The sequence below is a fragment of the Mus caroli genome, chromosome 17 (genome assembly GCF_900094665.2).
Source record: "Mus caroli chromosome 17, CAROLI_EIJ_v1.1, whole genome shotgun sequence".
Taxonomy (NCBI): Eukaryota; Metazoa; Chordata; class Mammalia; order Rodentia; family Muridae; genus Mus; species Mus caroli.
In genome coordinates, this window is record NC_034586.1 from 9,098,605 (window position 1) to 9,117,300 (window position 18,696).

At 48.8% G+C, this 18,696-nt stretch overlaps 1 protein-coding gene and 1 non-coding gene across 11 annotated transcripts in view; both read right to left on the reverse strand.

Moving 5' to 3' along the window:
* Window positions 1-2,704: 2,704 nt before the first annotated feature.
* Unc93a (unc-93 homolog A) overlaps window positions 2,705-18,696 on the reverse strand; it is a 24,588-nt gene continuing 8,596 nt past the window's right edge. For 9 of the 10 annotated variants that reach the window (XM_021149216.2, XM_021149214.2, XM_021149217.2 and 6 more), the window contains 7 exons: window positions 16,983-17,164; window positions 16,455-16,684; window positions 14,345-14,470; window positions 11,398-11,615; window positions 9,971-10,106; window positions 9,295-9,426; window positions 2,705-3,648 (listed from right to left, as the gene is read on the reverse strand). In XM_021149216.2, coding sequence (XP_021004875.1) covers window positions 3,383-3,648; window positions 9,295-9,426; window positions 9,971-10,106; window positions 11,398-11,615; window positions 14,345-14,470; window positions 16,455-16,684; window positions 16,983-17,164 — 1,290 coding nt within the window. In that variant the 3' untranslated portion in view covers window positions 2,705-3,382. The remainder of the gene's footprint in view (window positions 3,649-9,294; window positions 9,427-9,970; window positions 10,107-11,397; window positions 11,616-14,344; window positions 14,471-16,454; window positions 16,685-16,982; window positions 17,165-18,696) is intronic. The other variant, XM_029470890.1, reaches the window with a different exon arrangement.
* LOC115029801 lies at window positions 14,118-14,279 on the reverse strand. The gene has a single exon (XR_003835363.1). It is a non-coding gene; the product is annotated as a U1 spliceosomal RNA (small nuclear RNA).

Below are 18,696 nucleotides of genomic sequence, written 5' to 3' on the forward strand. Positions count from 1 at the left end.
AGATGCTGACTGAACTCTGCCAGGCAAACAAAACAACCCAACCCCAGCTGTGCTTCTGGGCCAGCAAGCCAAGGCTGTTGGTATGCAATCCACAGACATTTCTCTTTCTTGGTTAATTTAAATTATTCACTACCTTCCAGATCTAGGTGCTGGTAAATTTTGTTTTAAAAATAAATAAATATAATTAAGTTTATGTTATTTATGAGCATAAACTGGAGGCTGGGTTTGACATGTATTCTATTTGGATAGTGTATCCAGCTCAGAGATATCGGAGGATGGCAGTATCTGGGCCTGCATTAGCTATTTTAGTTACTTGGCAATCCTAAATTTAACTGTTTTTAATTTTCCCTCCATTTGCAAGGAATAAGCTTCCAGGATTTGTGTCACTTTGTGCTTGAACATCCACACTAAGGGAGAGGGGCCACCCAGGGTAGCAGCCATTGCCAAGAACACTTGAACACAGACATCCACACCTTCTGAGCCCAGTTTCACACATCCTAGGCTGCCCGGCTGGGAGCCGACTCTCTCCAGGTTCCCACTGGGTTTCATTATGGCTTGGTTCTCTTCTAGGCTGCATGCCCACAGGATCTCATGGGACAGTTTGAGAGAATGTGGTATTCCAGTAATAGCCATACTGAGGCTGGGCTTCATGGTACTGAGCAGCCCCAGAGAAATGTTGGCTTGTTCCATGGTCCAGGGTCACCTCAGCCTCTGCTAACAATCCTGGTGTGCCCACCATCGTGGCCCAAATCCGCCCCTAATGTCCACTTCTGAACATACATCACCAATTCACCCCACACCAGATCCCCAAGGACTCCCTCCCTACTATCTCCCCAAGGAGAAGAGCTGCTTCAGAAAAAGTTCCAGAAAATCTCGCTGTGTTCATGCCTCATTCCAGCATGATAGATAGCAAATGCCTATGTGCGATCGGTCATGTCTGTTGATGGGAACAACCAACATGTCCTCTCTCCTGTGAATCTCAGCCTCACTCATTATTGATAATATGCATGCAAGAGTTTACGTGTCACATGCCCAGTACCATAATGTAAGACATTCTCCAGTAAGGAGGTGACCACTCTTTGCTAGGTCACCCTTCTGGAGTTTTCTTGGCTCCCCTTCTCTACACCATCACATCCTGCAGACTCTATATAGAGAGTGCACCCCAAACCTGAACACTTCTTACTTTCACCCCTCAGGGCAAGTGCTGCCCTCATTAATGTCTTCCTAACCTTTCTTCTCCTGCCCTGGCGCTGACCCAGACATCTTGTCTTCCCTGTCTCATTGCTAGTGTCAGTGGCTGCCTACTGACTCATTGCACTGTTTGTGTAAAAGATTTCTCCACAGTGGAAGCACATGGTCTCACCGCATTGTCTTTCCACTGCCTTGCTGGCTGGAGCTAAGACAGTGCTAATTAAACACCTGTCAAGTGAAGAGACGAAGCCCTCATAATTTGTTCATGCGGTACGGGTCTGTGTGACACGTGAGCCTGTTTTCCATTCTCAGCATGAAGGATGGACTAGGAGAAAACAGGATTACACCTCAGAGGAGCCACTGTCTGTGAAGCTGGGCCATTGAAGTCAGCCAGTGTGGGGCAGAGTGGAAATGATAGGGAGGGGGAAGAAAACCAGGGAGAGACATGAGAGGTCCCAGGTAGGAAGGCCTTCCAAAGCAGGACCAGCAGGCATCCGGTTCCCATCAGCCAAGTGTGAGTGAGATCCACACACTGTCAATACCCCCCAGACTTGCCTCTCCTAAGGACTCCATGCCATCCTCAGAATGTCATTCAGGATACAGGGATTTGCATGCATGAAACACCTTAGGCCACAGGTACACTTCTGCATAATACAGGCAAATCTTTCCAGCTCCTGTGTCCTATTTTAAATTTCCCCACCTCTGCCACTGATGACCCCTCAGGGCACTGGTTGGAGAGAAGAAAAACTCACTGGAAGAAGATAGAATTGTTCTCCAGGGAGTACTGTGCTCCATGTAGGAACACCAAGGTATGCGGAGTAGCCGCCATCTCCGACAAAGGACTTAGAGAAAAAAGCATGGGTGGAAAAACTGGCAGCTGTGCCATTAATAGAGCTATTCAAGATGAAGAAAAATGAAGGCACCACTGGGGTCATGACGATAGAGTGGGCATGTGGCATGTAACACACATGCCTTGTCTGACTCCACCGTGATAGCGTGAGCAGCTGGCAGGTACGATGTGTGAGGTGTGTTTGACATTGACCAGAGTGAGAACTGTGTTTCCAGCATCCCATCTGGAAACCCTCCACGGCCTCTAACACGTATAGTCCCCAACGTGGCAAGCATGCATGCACAAGTATACATGTATGTGTTGTGTGTATGTGTTGTATGATTTATGATCTGCATGAGCTTTTAGAAAACATATTTGGGCAAGACATAGATCCAGAAAACAATTTCACTGTTTATTTAGAAAATCCCCCGGGAACTTTTAAGAGGCGCAAAAGTGCCCAGTGTCTTTGTTCAGGTGACTTCCTGTACCCATCTGTAAAAACTGTGATATTAGGTGTTCGCCCATTTGTACAATTATGGTGTTTATATTTTATAATATGATGGTTCTTCCAATTATTAAGCACAACAAAAAACTAAGGTAAACATTCTGGAAATTTTTGAGATTGAATTCATATCTACCATTAAATTAGTAGATACTTCCATGTGTAGTGGTGTGTGTGTGTGTCTGTGTGTGTGTGTGTGTGTGTGTGTGTGTGTGTGTCTGTGTGTCTGGGTAGGAGGTAGACATTATGTGTCCTTGGTTGCTACTAACCTTAGTTCTTGGGACCAAGATCTCAGGACTGAACCGGGAGCTCATGGTCCTGGCTCTCCTGGCTACTTAGTCAATGGTTCCACGGATCTTTCTGCCTCTGCCTCCCCAGTACAGGAATTATATGTGCACATTACCTTTCCCTGATTTAAAAAAACAAAAAACAAAAAAACAAAAGAAACAAACAAACAAAAAAAAACATGGGTTGAGGGTTCAAACTGGGGTCCTCGTGCTCAGCCTAGAAAGTGCTTTCCTGACGGAGCCACTTCCTCCACCCCAGCACCTAGCTACGGCTTCCTTTTGGTAGTGTTGTGGGCTGATCGTGTGGCCTTGTGTTTGCTAAGGATGCACACTAGCACTGGACTATAATGCCAGCCCTTTGCATATCCTTTTGATCTCCATGAGTAGAAAACTAGACTAGAAATTTGTTAAATTGCGGAAAATACAGAAAAAAAAAAAAAAACTATAGATGATCTTTAGAATGTCCACATATTGACGAAACAGTTGTGGAGAGTCGAGTCTATGTCCTGAGCGCTGCTACGTGGACCGCCTCTGCTGACCAAGGCTGGGTTCTCAGCCATCACTTGTCCACATTTACATTTTTGTTTTCATTTCTTCCTCTTCTGTCTGGTTTTTCGTTTCTGCACCAAGGACCTTGGAAGCAGCCTTGGCTTCCAGGTACTCAACTGTCCCGTAACCAACCACGGCCAGACTCAAGACACCCAAAAGGATGTAGAGCTTGGTACTCACACACAGAAATGAGCTGTAGCCAAAGGCAATGACAAACCCTATGGCTTCCCCAAGGCGGTAGCTGGCAAAAGCGGGTTCTTTGTTCTCGTCAAACAGGACACCGAAAAGAGCTGTGGAGGAGAGACCAGAATGAAGTGTTGTGAAAAACCTCAGACAGGGCTGGAGAGATGGCTCTGTGGGTTAAGTGCTCGTGGGTAATCAGGAGAACCTGAGTTCAGACTCTCAGTATCCACAGAAAAGGCCAGGTGCTGGCCTGCAACCCCAGTGCTGGGACAGAAGGGAGGTCTTCCAGGGTGTGCTCACCAGCTGACCCAGCTGGGTCAGAGAGAATCTGTCTCAAAAAATCAGACGAAGAATGACTAAGATAATGTTGACTTCTGACATCCACACACATGCATATACATGTGCATATACATCCAGTTACCGTACAGATATCACAAGAACACGAACACATATATGCACACCACCCATAGACACACAGACATACACAAAGACCTCAAACATGGTCCATTAGTGTCCTGAACACAGGCTTTGTCTCTGCCAGTTTTCTTGAAAATATCTGGATGTTTTTCTTGCTAAAAAATAGTAAAAGCACAGAATTATGCTGACAAGTCAGACGATAGCTGGCAGTGGGCAGCATGGGAGGAGATACATGGAAGTTCCAGAGCACTAGATCCTGGAAGGAGCTGTTCAGTCCTCTCTCTAACGATGAAGAAAAGAGAGCAAAGAGTTGAGTGTGTGTTGTTGTGGAGTTTGTGAACCCTGGGAAAGACCATAGACTCAATCCAATTATAACCAACGATTTACTGTTTAGCTGCTAGCAGAAAGAACAACCACTGTGCCAAATTTGAGATTCCCATGAGAAGGGGGTTGAGGGAAAGATGTTTAAAGGGGAAAACCATGAGAAGACCTCCAGTATCTACTCAAGCAAGCAACAGTTGGTCTGTTTTGCCAAGTGGTTAAGGCAACACTGTGCAAGGTGCGGGGCAGCTCCTCCCCAGCACCCAGGACTAAACAGAAATCAGTTATATTCATGGGACCTACATTTGTCCTCTCAGGGTATGCCACCAACATTTGGGTAGTAGTATTCCAGTGGGCGATGCCCACCCCCAAGTGCTTAGAGGTGGAATCAAGGCCTCTGGAAATTTCTCAAACTTCTACTACTAGTTCTGTGACTTCTATTTGTTAATGTTCTCAGCCGTTTTGTTTTGTTTTGGTTTGTTTTTAGTTTTAAATTGACACATAGCACGTGTCTGTGTGCATGGGTGTATGTGTGTCCCTGTGTGCATGTGTGTATGAGTGTGTGCATGTGTGTATATGTGTGCATGTGTATATATGTGAGCATGTGTGTGTGTGAGCGTGTGTGTATGTGTATGCGTGTGCCTTCATTCCTGAACCTTTCTGAGTAGAAGAGTCTGTCAGTCTGGCAGAGGGAATCTCACCCCAGGGTGAGAGAATCTGTGATTATCTTAGTCCCCCACCGATGGTATTTTTTGTTGGTCACAGCAAATGTAAAACTCATACAGCCTGAAAACTGCTTCCTTTGCTTTCTGTGCTGGGATGGGACATTTTTGATAGGTGTGGATGAGAGCTAGGACTCCATTGCATGGCATGGATGAGTAGCAGGTACATCAGGGAAGGACCCAATGAGACAGTAACAGACCAGGTGAACTTCCATGGTCTGTCCAGGCCCCAGACTGCTGATCCAGCTCCACCCAGCTCCTACTCACACAAACCCTTCTCCTCAGGCCCCACATTGCCTGAGAAACCCTGCTTGACTTCCCAGCATGACCCAGGATGAAGGGCTCGAAGATGGAGAACCTGGAATAGAGCATGCTGGGAGGGAGGGCCCTGGGATGGATGACACAGGATGGGGTGCCCAGAGTGAAGGATCCTGGGTAGAAAGGATCAACATGGAGGATCCTGGGCTGGAGGGCTCCAGGCTGGGAGAATAAGAACTCCAGCGCTGGTAACTGTGGGGGGTCAGGGTGATCTACCTGGCAACTGGACCAGCAGAAATGGCCCTGTTCCTTCCTCGCTGCCAACACAGACACTTCCATCAGAAGGAGCCAGGTCACCACACAGCCAAAGAAGCTAAGGGTTTGGATGCATAGCCAGAACTGCCACCTTCCCTTCGGGGATGCCTGTTAATCAAACCAGCCCTGCGGGAGAGTTGTCCAAGTGAGCTAAAACTAGACAGACAACGGAGGGGAAGGGATGTTCATTTGTCACATTACTAACAACCAGACAGACAAGGGAAGTCACATGGGAAAACAGGTGTCCATATCAGCAATGTCTAGATGGATGACAAGGGGGCATGGCAAGCAGGTGACCATCCCTGTATTAACTCACAGACATGGATATCAAGTGCAAGGTGGCATCCAACACAGGCTCCTACAGCTGGAAATGGAGGCTTGTGGTAAAATGGGGGAATCCCACAATATCTGCCCTTTGTGAGCCACAATGAACCCATTTCCAGAGAGCAGCCAGATCTGCCTGGCTGTGGAAGATGCTCAGTACTGGGGGATTGGACACGGGCTCTGCGCAGACTTGGTACTGCCTCTGCAGCTTGTCTAGAAACATAAGACTATTGTGAACTAACCTGTTTGTTTACAAAGAGATTTGTTTTGCTCTCAGCCTCAGCCTGACCTGTCTGCCTCATCTATTCAAGGCACTCAAGGTTGAAGTGACTTAGACGCTGACTCTAGTCCTTGGATGAGGTTATGTGAGGAGCGAACAGGCATCTCATCTGTTGGGAAAGCGGGTTAAATAAATGGAGCACCCAGAAGGAGTCAGACTTCATGCACTTATGAACTTGAAAAAAAAAAAAAAAAAAACTCTTCAAGCAGCTAACAGGGCAAAGTGTATTTTTAGATGAGACATGCTACATCTTAAATGCACTGCCATGGCATGTGAGGGTTGCTATAGCAACTGCATCCAACCTCCCTCAGCTGTCAGACTGAATGAGCAGATAGGCAGAGATTCACTGCTGGGAGGTTGAAGAGATTCCTAGAGCCCTCGGGGTACCTAGCCCCAGCAGGAGGAGCGAGTGTCCGAGTCCTGTGACAGATTGCTAAACTGAGGGAGGATAAAAATGGTGACCCATATTGCCACATCTGTCCCTTATGTGCTTATGTGCAGTCGGAGGGCAGGGAGGGCATTGAATATTCTTCTATAGCAGTCTGAACCCTTAAGATGAGTCTCTCACTAGAGCTTGAGCTTTCTGGTTTTCGGCTGAGTGCCTGGCCAGCCAGTCTCCTCTCCCTTTCCCCAGTGCTGGGTTTACAGGCTCTGACCTGGGGATCTAGGCTCAGGTCACATACTGTTCGTGCAGCAAGTGGATTTACCCACTATCCCATCTCCCCAGCCTCACACAGCACTGTTCTTGACATGTGGCCAAAGCTACATGCAACTTTCCATGTTGTAAAGGAACAGACGTCCATTTGGATGCCTTTGTGTGGATGCACTGTGCTCTGGGGAACTGGGCAGGAGCCAGCTGCAGGGACTCTGCGCTCAACACTCCCCACTGGGGTGGCTGCAGGCACAGGCTTTCAAAGAAACTGCTCCCCGAGAAGCTGGTTTATCTTTAACAAAATGTATGCTCTTACCTGTACAAAAAAGGTTGAAATTATCTCAATTTAAATTATCATCCCTTGTTCAACAAAGTCGTTTTTCAAGTTACTCACTGGATTTGAGTGTTCATCACACACACACATGCACATGTGTGTGTGTGTGTGTGTGTGTGTGTGTGTGTATACAGTCTTGAATAATTTGCAAAGCTTAACAAAGATACTCTTGGTGAATATTTCAAGTCCATATAAAGACAGGGAGAGTTAAGGTAATTATCCATTATATGTCAAAGAGAAAAACTGTTTTTGCTGAAATCTCTTGATGCTGGGGTGGGAGATAAAGCAGGCTGTCTGTCCCAGTGTCTTCCTTGCTTCCATAAATACTGCTTCTGCAACTGCAGTGAGCTCAGGACACCAGCATGCAGACTTCATGTATGTTTCAGTGAACTCTGTTAGATCTGTACGGGGTTCGATGCAATTTCTCTCTGGTGCTGACAGTGTAGGGTGTCTAAAATTCCTACATGATCTGCCATGACACTAGTTTATAGTTCTGGACTTCCAATAAAAGCTAAAGTGGGTTTCTGATTACCTAACCCCAACACACATACATACACACACACACACACACACACACACACTGAACCCATACATTCCTACAAACAGGAGCCCAGTCCAGCCCATGAATAGTCTAGCTGTTTGTTCCTAGTTACTGATTTTGGTCAAAAACAACTGGATACAGGGTACCAACCACACACAGCCTGTCATTAGGTTCAGTTTCCACTAAAGCCAACAGTGCTATGGTCCCAGCAGGGCCTCTATACCTGGCCATTTTCGGTTTCCCTAGGGTGTTTTTTTCCAGCTTTGTAAATGGACAGCACATTGGGATTGCAGCAAGGACGAGCTCTGGAGGATGTGGTCCGCCATCTTCAGTAGCGTGGTATGGTCACATGCAGATCCACAGACAGTAGCCGGGCCTCCCTTTCCTGGCAACCCTGCCGTGGGTTTCCTTTAGCAAGCGTCTAAGCCTGAAAGTGTCCTGACTGCCGATGGAACAGAGTGGGGAAGGGGTCATTTATGAACCACATCTGTCTCAGAACTCCCTTGGGGTCATTAAGACCTTCCAGACACAGAGCCCTTCCCTACCTGATCCTTAGGCACTCCAGGACCTTGGGTGTTAGTGCAGGACTTAGGGTTGAGAGCGCCCAGCTTACTATGTTATTTATAACCGGCACCCAAATGCACACCCTGTCAGCTGCGCAGAGAAATCAGCCACACAGCATCCTGCATCCTTCTCAGCCTTGAAGCCCTCTGACTGCTCCTGGGGTAGAAGCAAGAGCCTCTAGCAAATCCAGTGCAAATACCCTGGCATTTCCCCAACCTTGACACAGCATTGACACACCCCCTCCCCACTGACTCTCTTGGAGCCTCCCTGGTGAGCCCCTGGGTCTGGTACCCCCATTCCACAGCCCATCGGGACAGCAACATTCCAAACACGTGCATTTTCCTGTGTCTAGCTATGCCCCTCACTTGCTGGTCCTCTTGACCTCTTGGTCAGGCATTCTGACTGGGCAAGGTCTTCCTCAGGTGACATCTACCTCCGCTTCTACACAGTCATTTCAACTGCCAACCACCAATCAGTCCTCTTGGGTTAAGGGGGGTCACACTCCCTGCCTGTGGTTCTCTTGGGGGTCATCAGACCATCTCACCTGTCTATCAGGACCATAAACCTCTACCCACAGGTGTCTTTCTCCTTTGCATCCTTTTATCCATCTTCTATGGCCTCATGTCCACAGAACACAGTGGCATGCATTCTAGTGTCCTGTGGCCCCTATCGGGATGCTCTTTGGCCCTTCTTGCTATCTCTTCCTCTGGTTCTGCATCTGTGCACACCTGTGAGCACTTCAGGAACCATCTTCTGCTGCATGGAGCCTCTGTTCAAACTGGACCCTCCTTCTATGTCATGCAAAATTGGGGATAAGAACTCACTTCAGATCCAGAGCATGGTCCTCGAGACCTATCTGTCTCTCTCACTCTCTGGGCTCCAGACCTGCCTTCTACTGGAGGATTCTACTATCCACACAAAGAGTGCCCAGATTGCACCCTGGTGGCTGCCTCCTGGCCTTGCTACCCTCAAGGACAGCTGACTGAGGGAGATGGAGGCCTTGTTAGCCTGTGCTGGGCACTTACCATTGTTCTGTGTCTGCCAGACAGCGTCAGACATTCCCCACAGGCCAGAGAGGACGAAGAAGACAGGCAGTTGGTTGGGGTTTGGGTGCCACAGCAGGAAGACCACAATGCAAGAGAAGTGAATGGCTGCTCCTGGTCAGAGGAAACAAGACAGAGCAGCAATTGGCTGTTCCTTCTGCCTGAGATGGACCTCGGGGAGCCTGCACTAGGACTACCATCAGAACCCCTGTGCTTTCAGTCTTTCTAACGCTTTCACACCATGCTCAGAAGCAGGATGGTGAGAGAAAGCTCCGGTGTATGAGTGTATGACTGACTCTTAGGGAGGCCTCTATGCTGTGAGGACCACAGTCTCTGCTGTGTGGCTGGGAGACCCATAGTTTGTGTCCCTACAATGTGAGCTAGGCATCTAACCAGTATAGAAACAATAAGAGAAGACTGGGAGAAATCAGAGCAGTGACATGTCTGGATTTGTTCCTTGAGATGACTTCTACGGCAGATCCCTGTAAGAGGGAAACATGTAACTCCTTTTGTTGGAGGAAGGCAGGAGGTGTTGGAGGCACAGGAAGAACAGAAGGGAGGCAGGAAAGCACACCCACAGGGCTTCCCTTTCCAAGGTTCCTCTACAGCCTTCCCTGCCCCGGGTTTGTGTATGCTTCCTTGACAAGTGTCTACTTACCCAGCGCATAGAGCGCCGCCCTGCCCGTGTACTTGGAGATCTTCCCATACAGCAGGGAGCACAGTGCAGTCATAGCTGCGAAGCAGATCATCACGTAGCCCACAAAGTGGATGCCCAGGGCACAGGTCACATAAGACTAGGGGGAAGCAAAGAGCTCAATGAGTTGTGCTTATAGGTCCCACTGTGGTTCCAGTCTGACTCTGCCATGTGACAGCTGACATGCGGATGTGGCCCAGGACCTGTATTTACACTGGCATGTGGGAGAGGGTCTGGTTCGACCAGAATGGACAGGCATCTGGGAAAATCTCTTCCTATACATTCTTTGCCACAGGTGTGATACACACACTATTTTACACAGTTCACAAGAACATTGACAGGTCTCATCACTTCCTATCGGGCCTAAGGCCCCGTGAAGGAGATGGGACATCCCTTTGTGGCAGGGAAGCCATAGGGCAGCCTCAACACTTGGCCTCCATTACTGGATGAATCAAAAACACAGCTCTTTGGTTGCTAATCTTCTTTAATAAAGACAGAAGACTGATCCCCTCCCCCAGTTAAAAGAGTAGTATTGCTCGATAAACCCAGGACAGCTAAATATTGCTTGAGGCACATTTATCCAGAGATAGCTGAAGCTTATGAAAATCCAGGTTAGGTTGGGTAGGTACTGTCTTGCTATTCTGGAGGGAGGCCTAAGGGTGGGGATAAGGTAGAAATATTCCTAGCGTGATGAGGAGGCAAGGCTTATGGGTAGGGCCGGGGATACAGCAGTGATCCCAACCTTGCCTTGCCTCCTGCATAAAGGAGTCTCAGCCAGGGACTACCTGGCACAGGTGGCTCCCTCCCTCCCTCCTGAAGCACCGGGGCTCCTCAGAACAATAGAACCTGGGGACAGGCCCCTATGGAAGACAGTAGCTGTGATTGTGTCTGCCACTAGGCACGGCCCACTCTGCGTGTCCACACTGCCTGTACTGCCCTAGGTGAGGGGACTTCTGTAAGCACAGAAAAACCAGGTGGGGCATGAGCAAGAGAGCAGCAGGCCACACAGGTTTCTTGACTGGAATACATGGTGTGAAAGCGGGCATGGGGAAGAATTCCAGCACTGCCCGTAGATTTAACTCCTTCCCCTGTGTTTAACAACTGTGAGAATATAGGGAGGGCTCCAGGACATGGGTGTCACACACAGCTAGGAACAGCTACGTTCTGCCAGCCTTGTTCTTTCTAGAGAAGACAGCTGCCTAGCAAGGAATAAGAAGAAGTCAGATAAGAAGGCAGGGACGAATGTCTCGAATCATAGATTCAGCTATTGTAGGACTGGGAAAACCATGAATTTGAATCCACTCAAGGATCCCGGGCCACTGGTGCTGGGACACCCTAAGGTCCCTTTAGGTAGAGGCCGGGTACACAGCATGAGCCCTGGGCTTCTCTACCTTTGTGTACTCTCCAGAGAGGAACCCTTGTTGAAACCCACTGTACAGTGGCAGGAACATCAGGAGACACAAACGCTTGTCTCTAAACAGCATGAAGGTTGACAGTAATGTGGACCAGAGAGGTGGTGGTCTGGGCTTCCTCTCTCTTTCATTCTCAAGCTTGTCTTCCAAGGACTCAAGAAACACAGCTACCAGCAGGATGGCCAGGACACCACAGCCTAGAAGGACACATGGACGGGTGTCAGTGATACCTGGGTCATACGTGTTCCACCCCTCTTCATCTCCGTGGGACAGCTAGCCACTGGGTAACTAGTGACAAGCTGCTCTTGATCTCATATGTGCTAGGTCTATAGCTGACCTGTGGCTTGCTTTCACTTGAAGCCACCCACAGCAGGCCACCCACAGAGGAAGAGCATGTTTTTAAAGAAAAGACAAAAGTCCCCCAAGACAGATGGTGAGAGCTTTGTGTCTGTTGAAGAGGGATACAGAAATCTCTTCTTGCATTAAACACCTGGCAGGTGTGTGCTGTCCCGTCAGGCAGACCTCAGAGAGGGATGTGCTTATGGGACAGTTAACAGAGGGCACCAGGGGTCCTGGGACCTTTTGTCGCATTTGGAATGTAAATAGGCTATCTGTAAGGGGGAGAAGAAAACGAAACAAGAACCTAAAAGTATCCATTTTACCCTGAACATTCTGTACATCCACAACCGAAATGCACAGAGTCAATAAATCTTTCTTCATGCTCTGCCCACCCTACTTCTCCAGTCAGCTCCATCCCCCTGCGCAGGAAACAGACATTCAAGTGGGTGTTTTGGTTCATACAGAGGCCCCTCTGGCCCCTAGTGGTGAGAGGTGTCTTTTGTAACTTCTTTTGAACACTGATATTCTTTCTGACAAGGGCAGTTCCCCAGGGATGTGAGATTCACTCTGGGAGTGAGGGTCAGACTCAGCCGGGGTGTGTGTTTCTTCCCTTTCGCTCCCAGCACCAACAGCTAAATCCTAGCAATCTTTAAAATGACATGATTTTATCCTGTCTGTCTTACCAATACCTTTTCCCATCTCAGCCACAGGCACTTCTGTGGACACCGATGTAGCTCGACTATGTCATTGTGCTCCAGCCTTACTGAACCATGGGATTATGAAGCCACCTCTCTGACTAATGTTTGCCAAGATGGTCTACCCAGTCTCAGTGCCCATCACAGAAACCTCCTCATTAACACACTTACACTCAGAAAAGTCCAGATCCCTTCAAAGCTTTCAGTAACTCAGCCGCTTTCTCTCCTGACTACACAGCATTCCCTCTAATGCAATATTTCAGTGGTGCTGATTAGCTGTGGAGCAGGCTGGACAGCTCCTGCCATGAGCATTCTTCGGTCACCCTTAAGTGAGCAGGTGCCCGGGCATGGGAACACCCTGTGCTTTTCTAACCATCCAGATGTTGGCTGTGGGTAGAGCTTGAAAACAAGCGTCTCTTCTCCACTGATGGTGGGAAGCTCCCTCTTCTCGGGCCACTCTGCAGCCAGGGACTTCAAGTTTGGAGTGGCACAGAGAACGCCATCTCTAACAAGAAACAGTGAGAGCCTGCGAGTGACAGGGTCATGGACTCAGAAGCCACATCCTCTAATCAGAGGTGTATGTACCCCATGCCAGAGGTTCAGGACCTTCCAAGGTGTGAGCTGGTGACACAGAACTCTAAAGACACACCACAAGAGACTTCATTATGGATGCAATGCTTTGAAACCCCAGGTAACCACTCCAGGGATGCCACTATGGACATTATAGTCCATTTTTATCTCTTCTTATTTGTTTATGGTGATGTGTTTTTTTTTAAAAAAAGGGTCATAGACAATCTCCAGGTCTCAGAATAAGACGATGTCTCCACCCAGCTTGGGCATGGCCTCCTTTCCTAAACCACTCTACCTGCTAAGTAGGCAACAGGATTTATCCAGTGTATAAGTTATGTGTGTGGACGGAGGCTGTTACCAGAGAATGTACTGAGAGGGGCCTGTAGGCCTGTGGGTATCCCCACTGTGGAGGTACCACAAGGCCACAAACGAGGAGCCCTAGAATTACAAAGAACACACCAGCCTGTGGCCTGTGCTTTTCTCAACAGCCAGGATGGACACTATACAGTCTGAGGGACAAGACATCCTTAACAGCCTCTTATAGACATATATAGCTAAAGTTCTACTGAAAAGAACATACTCATTCATCAAGGTTATCTGTGGCTTTCCCCCCACCACAAAGATAATAGTGAGTGACACATGAGACCATGTGATGCCCAAAGCCTGAATTATCTACCGCCCCAGTTGTACAACACTGCCATTTCACAAGCCCAGGTTCTCTATGACTGTCTAAGAACAGTGGGAGCAGGCAGGGACACCAGTTTAGCCCAGTAGGTTCCATAAGCATCTGGCTCCCCCACCACAGCTGGGGTGGATATGAGAAAGCCCAAGCTAGGATCCCTTGCTCTCTGCATTGCCACAGCAATGTAAGCAAGATATTGACTGAGCACACGTGTAGATTTCAGGTGATCAAAGAAGGTAGAAACATAGAGGCCACTTGTGGTACCCACTTCCCACCTCCTTCTCGCTCTTCCACCTCATCCTCATCCTAGAACAATGCAGCCCATATTACATGGGGCTTTGTTGGACGGTCCTGGCCACTGACTTAGCTGTCAGAGATCAGCACCCAATATAACTGGTAGGGCTTTATTTATTAAAGGGCAAGCACAAACATAGCCTCCCATTATTGCAAATTATACAGTGCATTCTGCACATTTGGGAAAATCACAAGGGCTGACACACCCAGAGTGCAATGAGAAACCATTGCCCTGGGTGACTGCCTTCGTGATCGAGGCGTCTCTCGTGCCAGGTAAGGGTGGCTGGGGTTTCTATGGAGAATGTCGGCTTACGGGCACACTAAGAGGTTGGGCACTTGTACATACCAGTGTAGATGCCCAGCAGTGTGTAGATCAGCTGCTGGGAGGGGTGATGAGTGCTGTTGGTGGCCGCTGGACCCATCAGGCAGTCTTTGGCTCCACAAGACATGAGCTGTTCCTCTGGGATGGCCTCTACAAAGTTGGAATAAAGACGATGAGGTAAGAATTCTAAAGACCTAAGGCCGAAGTCAGAGGTCAAAGTATGGTGACCTGTGGCAGGTGGCTTCATGATACTTTTTTTTTTTTTTTTTTTTTTCAGAAAATGAATGTTGGTTCCTCTATGTGTTAAAAACAAAAACAAAAAACAATGTGGCGGGTGATGGCTGGAGAGCTGGCTCAGAGGTTGCGATCACTGGCTGCTCTTGCAGAGGATTGGTTCCCTAACTGCAGTTCCGGAGAATCTCATGTCTGCTCTGGGATCTGAAGGCACTACATGCACATGGTTCAGTGATAAATACATGCCTAACACCTTTCTCTCTCTCTCTCTCTCTCTCTCTCTCTCTCTCTCTCTCACACACACACACAGACACACACACAATTGGAACTACTATGAATGATTGTCAGCTTGTCAAGATCTAGAATCATGTAAGAGACAAGCCTGTGGGCCCTTCTCTGGGGAGTGAGGGACTATTGTCTAGGTTAGGGTAGTCTCTGGGCATGCCAGTGGGGGCTTATCTCATTACTGAGGGACATGGTGGCCTGGCTGTATCTAAGCAAAGTCTGTGGCCTTTCTTTCACCTGATGTGATACAGAGACTAGGTTTGTCCTCAGTTTGGCTGAATGACCGTGATCACGCACAGGACCACATGCCTTGTGTCTTCCCTGCCTGGGACACTTGGTCATCATGAGGGAAGGAGGTGGGTGGGTGACTTCTGAGCTTCCTGTCATCAGAACCAGGGTGGAGGGAGGAAATCATTCCGATCCAGAGCCTGTCACTTCCAGAAAGTTCTGCTGTAAGAATGAAAGGCTGACATCCTTCAGCCAGAATGTGGCATGAAGGAGATGCTGGCTCTGCCCCTGGTGGGTGGGGTTGAGGGAAGACTGGCCTGGAACATTCCCTAAGTCAGGGGATAAGGAGTTGGACAGATGGACATAACACTGACCTGTGGCTCAGTTTTATAGGAAGATGAGGCAGGTAAATTCTTCTTAGCCACTCTATGTATCCCTACTACCTGTGTGGAAGTTGGGAGTGCTCAGTTTTCCCATGACACCTGAAGGGACTGGCAGGCCTTGCCCTTCTCCCCAGTTCCCTCTACCTTGCTAAAAAATCATTAGATGGGCTGGTGAGATGGCTCAGTGGGTAAGAGCACCCAACTGCTCTTCCGAAGGTCCAGAGTTCTAATCCCAGCAACCACATGGTGGCTCACAACCATCCGTAACAAGATCTGGCGCCCTCTTCTGGAGTGTCTGAAGACAGCTACAGTGTACTTACATGTAATAAATAAATAAATCTTTAAAAAAAATCATTAGACTACATTCCTAAAGCTAGCCTCAAGGTCTATTCCCTTATTTGGCCACTTCCTCCTACTGAGGCTGACTGCCAAGGTCCAGTTATCAAAGTGTTGAAGTCCAGCAACCAAAAGCCTCCTGTGGCTCACCCAGTTAACATGCCCAATCAAAATTAAACATCTCATCCTAACACGGGGTTTCCCATTTTAGCTTTATAAACCGCCATTTGCCTATGGGCCACATGTGTCTCCTCTCTAGCTAGAGTCAGGCCTTTGTGGCATCCCTCACTCTGGGACAAACACCCCTTCCCCTCTCCCTTGCCTCTTTCCTCACCTCTCCCTTGCTCTCTTCCCCTTCTCCCTCTACGTCTTTGTCCGTTATCCCTGCTGTCTGTCCTTCTGGGGCAAATCTTCTTTGTGCTGTGAGCATGGTTTGGGGGGTGTCTTAGGTGACTCTGAGGTTCCCTACCACACCCTTTCCCAAAGAGTTTCCCAACCTCCACAGGGTACCTGTGGAAAAGACAACTACTCAGCCTCCTGGCTGCTCCCCAGAGGTGCAGGACCACCTGCCTCCACAGTAAGGACAGGCATTTAGATGGAATTGGGACCGCATGTAGCTCCCATGAAAACCTGGATATTCCTAAGGCCATTCAGCCCTCACCCTTTACCTTGCGTGGACATCTTGCCGAACACCAGCGAGGAAATCAGGTTGCCCCACACTCCAGAAGATTGGAATACCAGGAAAAAGATGCCGAAATACTGGTTCACCACATCTTTGCCAAGCTTCCCCGCCTTTTCCGCTTGCAGATTTCCCATGGTTGTGAGGTAGGTACCCTGAGCCGACCACAGAGGGGCTGCACCCAGGCCCAGCAAGATGGAGGTAGGGATCAGGGTGTACCTGCAGAAAGACCCAGCAAAGATGGAGGTAGGGATCAGTGTGCACCCACGCAGGCCAGTGATTCCCTCTGTCCTATTCTCAAAATCTGAGGGTACAGGGAATGGGTCGTTGGTCCCTTGCTGGCTGAATCTCCCTGAGAATCATCTACATCGGATACTCTATAACCATGAAGACACCCATGTGTGTGAAGGCAGGGCCCCAGGAGAGATCCCAAGTCAAGGAAAGGGTTACCACCAGGGTCAGGAGCCAGAGAGGAAGGCACACACACACTGGGAAGGGCCGGCTAGAGGGGCTGTACCAGTTGGCATGGAAGTTGCCCAGGGAGAAGACCACATAGCAGCACATGGAGCCCACGATGGTCCACTTGCAGCCACACTTCTTGATGAGGATAGGCGGGAGGAACATGGAGGACAGCAGCACAGAGGCATAGAGTGTGCTGAGTGTCGCCACCCCCAGGCCCTGCTCACTGTAGAGGCTGCTCTGTGGATGAAAGGCAAGCCATCAGAGGAGGGGACGGTTGAGAGAACTGGGTGGGGTGAGGAGATATGGCTGAGTGCTGGCCTCAGGCTCAGGGCCACCTCAACCCTTGAGCCACTAGATACCGGCCTTCTCACACAAGGACAGTGCAGTAAAGGTGAATAAAACCAGATTCAGCTTCTGACTCCCAGGGAGGAGGCAGTATGGGAGGAGTCCATGGGAAGGTGGGAGGAGTCAGTGGGAAGGTGGGAGGAGTCAGTGGGAAGGTGGGAGGAGTCAGTGGGAAGGTGGGAGGAGTTTATGGGAAGGTGGAAGGGAAGCCTGGAAGGTGTGCTCAAAGCAGAGACAGAGCATTCACCAGCCAGAGCCCTCACTACACAGTGAGGGAGGAGAGGAGGGAGAAGGGGATGAACAAGCACTGCCTCCACTCCCTGCATCATCCTACCTGTCCTCTCCCATGTTCTGTGCACACATGGGTCAGCTGCACCCAACATACACTCCAGCCAGTCCCTAAGATCCTTACAAATGGAATCCTGACAGATGGAATCTGAATCAATCACCTTCCTCTAAAGTAGTATTACCTGGAGACTCCAAGTAGCAAGAAGCACTGTTGAGCCTGGCCCTTTTAAAAGCAGTTTTGCCCTGGGTGCTTCACTTGCACCTGTGAGCTTGCCTGCTTTGCATTTCTAGTGAAATTCTGACACAGTACCTGTCAATCTTGGGATATCTCTGCCACCCACACTAGGGGAGGGACATTTGTGACTTATGACTGCTTCTGACTGCAGACCACTGAAAATGCAGGCACTCATCAACATCTAAAATAGGGCCAGAATTTTAGAAGCTAATGACTTTTTTCACATGAATACCTATGCTCAAGTTGTCTAGCATACCAGCATATGCTGGACAAGTTCATCCATGGAATATTCATATAAAAATAAGCACATGAGTGTTGCACTATTAGACCTCATTACATAAACATTACGATAGCCTTTCTATCTGGCCAGGGAAAGGCTGGGACGTGCTTTCCACTAGAGGGCCATGTAGGGCTATGTTAGCACAAAAGTCATAGCATCTGCTACCTTCAGCTGGTGAACTCACAGGAGCTGTCAGAAACCACAAAGCAGGCAGCAGCACTGAGCTGGTAGCACCAGTGCTGCATGAAACCCTGTCTTGAAAGAGAGAAAAGAAAGAAGGAAGAGAACAGGGGAGTGAAAACAAAGACAGAGACAGAGAGGAAGGGAGGGGGAGGGAGAGAAAGAGATGGAGAGATACAGACAAAATAGAGGGGAAAGGAGGAAGGGAGGGAGGGAGAGAGAGGGGGGCTGGAGAGATGGCTCAGTGGTTAAGAGCACTGACTGCTCTTCCAGAGGTCCTGAGTTCAATTCCCAGCAAACACATGGTGACTCACAACCATCTGTAATGGGATCTTATACACTCTTCTGGTGTGTCTGAAGGCAGCTGCAGTGTACTCATATAAATAACAAATAAATAAATCCTTAAAAATAAAATAAAGGGCTGGTGAGATGGCTCAGTGG